The sequence below is a fragment of the Echiichthys vipera genome (assembly GCF_963691815.1).
Source record: "Echiichthys vipera genome assembly, chromosome: 9".
In the NCBI taxonomy this organism is placed as follows: Eukaryota; Metazoa; Chordata; class Actinopteri; order Perciformes; family Trachinidae; genus Echiichthys; species Echiichthys vipera.
The window spans coordinates 21,587,864-21,593,863 of record NC_139834.1 but is presented as its reverse complement, the minus strand read 5'-3'; the positions used below and the strand labels follow the sequence as shown (position 1 = coordinate 21,593,863).

The window sequence follows — 6,000 nt, the reverse complement described above, 5'->3', positions numbered from 1 at the left end:
GATCAGAGTAATGCAGAATTTCAATGCTGTTGAGAAGCATTCATCATGTCCTTCACATCAACAGGAGCTTAGCAGTGCTTTCTTTTTGACAGAGTCTTGCGAGACGCCTCACCTAAGGACAGTCTCTCCCTCCTTTCTCTCTCTCTCTCTCTTTCTCTCACACACACACACACACACACACACACACACACACACACACACACACACACACACACACACACACACACACACACACACACACACACACACACACACACACACACACACACACACACACACACACACACACACACACACACACACACATACACAAATCCACACAAAATATTCGTTCTATCTTGAATGTATGTGACACTGAATTTTTCTCCGGCCTCCACGTTTATCACCACTCATGTCCAAACAGTCTCTTTGTTTCTATCCGTTTGCGAAACTAATGTCCCTCCTACTTTTCCTCCCACTTCCTCTCTCTCTTGTCTAGATGTGGTTGAGCGGGTGAAAGCTGCTCGTCTCAGACGGTCCACCTCCCATGCTCAGCCAAGCGTCCAGAGAGTTCTGAGAGGGCGCGTGCAAAGGATTGTTCTCTGAGAGAGACAGCATCATTGCATAAGCCTGCGGGAGAAGACAGATGACTTTTAATAGAGAGAACACTTTTCAAACACTCAATTTTAGTTACATTTCTCTTTGCCCAAATGCATTTTTACGAAGTGCTAAAACAATGACATTTCTTATACTTAACTACGACTTTTTTTTATGATGTATTATACCTTAGATTTTTCACATTTCTAGGGCACAATATGTTATGGAATTTCTTTTGAAATTTTTGTTACATACTATACCATGGCATATACCATAACTCTTTATTGACTGATTGATTTCTATGTTATCTTTTATGACTTACTATACAATTTTTTTAATGAGATACATTTATTACATTCTAGAGATTACTAAAGAATTTCTTTTGAAATTTTTACGTCATACTATACTATTACATTTTTCATGTCATTTTTTTCATCATCTTATACTGTAACAGTTTTCATGTCATTTTTACGTCATATTATACTATTACATTTTTGGTGACACACTTTACTATGACCTTTTTAATGATTTTTTTATGGCACACTATGTTATGATATTTTTACTATATTATATATACAGTAGTATTTATACACTATACTTTAACTTATGACATACAATACCATGTCCAATTGTCCTTAAATGTCTTGTAATTATGTTTTATTAGAATGTTTTAAGACTGAAGATCACAGGAAAGATAAGAGCAGTTAACAGCCAATATGTTAGTAAGTTAAGTGAGAGGAAAAGACGTAAGGGGGCTGGACAAGAGGCACTTTTCAGGTTCCGTTTCAGCCAATGTTTACTGCATTAACAACCTTTTTTTTTCTCAAGCATCTGAAAATATGAAAGGATAAATTGCATCCCTCATCTCTGTATCCACAGGACACATTTTGTCCTTCTTCCAGTCTTATCATAACATGTATTTCCTGTCCCTCCCTCTTTTAGTGGACTTTAAAAATCCAGTCACATACCTGGGTTTTAGCCTGCCTGTACAATGTCTCTTTCAATGCCTCCGACTCTAGAGAAGTGTTAAATATGTCTTTAACATCAAAGGGTTGCTCGTCACTGGCTGCTTTACGTAACCCCTCCAGGCTCTTGGGAAAGCTGGGTAGACCTTCCAGGTTCAATAGAGAGCCCTCCTCCTCTATACACCTGCACACCGACGGATGGATGGCAGAAATGTGGCAGTATGGGTAGATCGAAGGACGGATGGATGGGTGGTTAAACAGATGGAAAGATAGACATAGGGAAGGGATAGATGGAGAGTTAATGTTAGGGAGGAACAGGAGGAGGAAGTTGTGGTGAAAGAAAATATGAAGAGAAGAGAAAAGGAGAGTTGCGATTAATAAAAGTAGAGGTAGAGGGAATAAATTGGGAGCAGGAAAAGGAGAGAATAATAGAAGCTGAAGCTGAAACAGTCTTTTTTGAGTTTTGGGTGTCTATGTACGTCTGATCCATCTTTCACTTCCGCCTAGTGTTTAGTATTGACATTAGTTGTAATGACAGAGGGTATAACGTCTTGTTATTAGATGCAATATATGGAGTACACTTGCTGTGATTGTTAAGTGAAGATTGTAATGTAGAGTGTCTATGAACACTGACTTGTGTGGCTATAAAGTTAACAAAATGAATACCTGCGAGTGTGTTCATAGCTCATAGCTAATGGAGCCGTCTCTGTCTCTTCCTCCTCCTCGTCCTCCTCATATGCTCCTGTCGTGACGGGTGACGGGGACTCAGGCGCCTCATCGTGAGACTTCTCCGTCAGGCTTCCTTCCTCCTCCTCTTCATCGTCGCCCTCCCCTTCCTCTTCCTCCTCATCCAGCCCCTGGAGCCCTAGCTTGGAGTTGGACAAACTGTGGCTGGGTGGCTGTTCTTCCTCAGCCTGGTCTGATCTGCAAAGGGATCAAAGGTCAAATTAAAGAGGAAGTGTTAGTGATGTTGGTGGCTGTTTCTGAAACGACTGCCTTTTTCCTCCCGTATTAGCGACATTTAAGAATAAGAAACAGCCATTTGGAACTCGGGAAGTTTTGTGTATCCGGTGTGTGGCACTGCATGATCCTTATGGGACAAAATAATCTCAAACATTGTTACAAAAGCAAAAGACAAACTTTCTAAAACTGCGAAAGGCAAAATACAAAGTCGTTTCTGGCTACAAAAGCAACTTTTAACCAGCTGATCAGGTAGAGTGTAAGGAAGAAAAATACCCTTTTTTTAGACAAATGTCAGGACCCATACCTTATTTGCTAAATCATTCTTTTTATTGCTTACCAACACTGACTTATTTTATTTTGTTCTCTATCCAGTCTAGAGCTAGGTGGCCCATTTCCTGACCATTTAAAAGATATGACTCATCACAAGCAGAGAGTGAAACATAAATAATCAGTTGACAGCATGCACAGTCCAACTCCACACAAACAACATGGGTGCTGACAGTCTGCCTGTAGTGCTTTTCAAACGGCCCACACATGATTAATTGGCCAGCTCCTCAGAAACAGGGCAGGAGATGGCCTGCTTCAGACTGGTTCCCCTACACCCTGCAATGGTGGAACATACTTTGTGTGACTGAAGGAAGACGATGGCTGATCTGCAAACAGGCTATCAGCACACCAGCATTATGACCTGCCATCTGTACATTTTCCAGCCACTCTCCCCCCTCCCTCCGTCCATCACCCCTAGACCACGATGTCATGGCTCATGATATCATTTCCTTTGGGATGGCAAATTTACCCCTTCCATTTTTTTGCCACACAGTGGACATTTATCAACTCAGACAGGATTACCTCTGGGACGGGGTGCACAGGGACAGGATTGGGTCACACACAGTGGGTGGGTAAATGCGGGTAGGGGGACTTGGGGAGTGGGGGGTGTTCTCCTCTTTCAATCTAGATTAAATATCACTATAATCAAATTGTAGAGCTGGTTGGCGGGGGGAAAAGTCCATGCCTGTGTACGGAGAAAGAAGCGTAGCTCTGACTTAGGGGGCCCTGGGTTTTGTCATTTAGTCTAAACACGTCAGTTGGGTGTTTGTGTTAGTGGGCTGGGGTTATGGATATAGTGGGTGGATGGGGGAAGAGCTCCATCATCAGTGGATCTCCTAGATAAATGCCTCAACCTGATTCCCCCTCAGGGTCCAAACTGCCAGCCATTGTAGCCCAGTCTCAAACAAGGAACCAGGTCCAACTATAGTTGTATCCAAACCAAAGAGCTCAAGCCATGGCGTGGGTCCTTGTTCCAGCTCTAATTATGACCTGGAATATAGGCCTGAGGAGACAGATACCTCTTAGTCCTTCAACACTGCAGTGCTGGAAATATCCACGTTCATCTAACTCGCCTAACTTGTTTGTTTAAAACTTCCTACTCTCAGAGCGGCAGTGATGCCTCAGCATCTCCAATCTCCGCAACTTGGAAACTGGTCAAACAAAGTTTCATGTGAAAATGAGCTACCAGGGACTTTTATTTTTGACTGACTATAATGCTGAAAAAAGGGGAGAAACTATGTTGTGAGGGCGGTTAAGAGTGATTACAGATAGTCATTCATGAACGCGCATTTGCGTTTGGCGTTTGGCGTTTGACTTCAGTCACTCAGAGGGAGAATAAACAGCAGGCTGTCCAGTGGGAGGACAGAAAGCATAATACTGAGTCTGAATTACAGATATTAAAATGTCAGGCCAGCTTGTTGTGGATGAAACTCAGTATTGATCCCAGATGGCAGAGGGGCTAAATTGCCACTGGGTCTGCTGGCCATAATGTGTGTTGACAAGAGGGGGTGGGAGGTGCTGGAGGAAGAGACAGACAGAAAGTGAGACTACCAGAAAGGAATTCACATTGAGATTGAGGGTGAAATGAACCAAGGAAAGAGGCAAACCACTGAATAGAGAGAAAATACTTTTCATTGTCCTTCTATTGTCGGACGCTCTCTTCTTGACTGAAACCTCTGGAGCTTTCCTCCAACTGAGCTACTAACACTGAAAGCATTTAAGGACTTTAAGCAGGGTGATGACTCCTTCATTCACTGGCCAGAGCGGCTGCTCGCTTTAAAAATAGACCAACCATTTTCATGATTTTACAAGGTTTTTTTTAGAGTGTAGAAAAAAAAAGCATATACAGGATGATCACTCTTGCCAAATTTGCTGGTACGCAGATTAATTTAAGAGTTACAACACCATTCAGCAGGTATGAATTACAATTCAACTGGAAAAACTTGAGATAGCTGTATAAAATGAGCTATGTTGTAATTCCCACCCACAGACAATTCTAACCAGGTTTTAAAGGGGGAGAAAAATCCAATATATTTTTAAATCACCATGCATACTAAGTCTACCTGAATGTTTGTGTGCTGTTGAAATAATCTTTTGTCCCAATGCAGTGCACAGAAGACCAATAGAAGCATCTAACAGCTAGATGTGGATGTTGTCAAAGCAGCTGCAGTAAGAGCCATGTTTGTTTTATTTTGTAAAATATAATTAGAAGTGACTTTAAAAGGTGCAGTTAGATAAAATGTTAATCTTAACCCTTAATACAACTGTAACTACTGTCAGTTGATGACTATTGCCATACAAATTCAAGTCACTAGAGGGCACTGTGCACCAAGTACTAGCATGTACCGTATGTTATTGTGTAGAGGGAGAAGGAAAGGGCTAGACCACTGAGCGCAACTGTTGCTCAAAATTTGTGTGGGTCCTTGCTTTCCATACCTGTCAGGACTACATGTCCTGATAAGGACAGAGATATTTGAAATGACTTCAAAGAGAGGACATTTCACCAGTTCTTTTTGGTTTAGAGTTAGGATTACTGTTAGGTTTAAGATGAGGTCAGGGAAGAAATTAGAACTTGGCATGAGGAGTTGAGGGTTAGCCTCATGGATCAAATGTAATCAATGAAGGTCTTTGCAAAAATCTTAATACAAATGTGGTCTGTGCATTGCGAGCAAGTTTTCTAGTTACCTCTTATCCATGGAGCTGGAGGCCTGGTTCATCTCACTGTTGGAAATGAAGTTGCGGATTTCTGAGAAGTATGAGTCCTCCTTCTCATCTAAAAGTGCATGATTGTCTGGCTCGGAGTTTGGGGAGGAGATGGTGGTTCCTAGGTTGGAAAGCATCCCGGACTGTTGGCTCACTGTTGGGGAAAGCGTGCAGACACCCACACGCATAAACACACATGGACATGCACACCAGCCCCACACACACACACACAAAAGCAAACACACGAGCATGATTAGTTTGATGATCATCAGACATACATAATAGATGACTTTAAAGGAAATGCAAAATGCAAAATATTATGATGGTCATTATACACATTATTCACACTTTAGTATTATATTAAAATACTCGTTGCTTTATGCTTTTTGTGGAACTGGCTTGACGCTAGTTCGTAAAACACCATAATGTTCATGGAATTTTGTGCGAAGAGTAACTGACGAAAGAC

The 6,000-nt window shown here is 41.7% G+C and overlaps 1 protein-coding gene across 1 annotated transcript in view; it reads right to left on the bottom strand.

Annotated features, from left to right (window-relative positions):
* Positions 1-486: 486 nt before the first annotated feature.
* The window catches only part of prdm16 (PR domain containing 16), a 186,077-nt gene continuing 180,563 nt past the window's right edge, over positions 487-6,000 (bottom strand). Inside the window, exons 14-16 of the mRNA XM_083920797.1 lie at positions 5,517-5,688; positions 2,208-2,465; positions 487-609 (exon numbers count right to left, since the gene is read on the bottom strand). Coding sequence (XP_083776923.1) covers positions 597-609; positions 2,208-2,465; positions 5,517-5,688 — 443 coding nt within the window. The 3' untranslated portion in view covers positions 487-596. The remainder of the gene's footprint in view (positions 610-2,207; positions 2,466-5,516; positions 5,689-6,000) is intronic.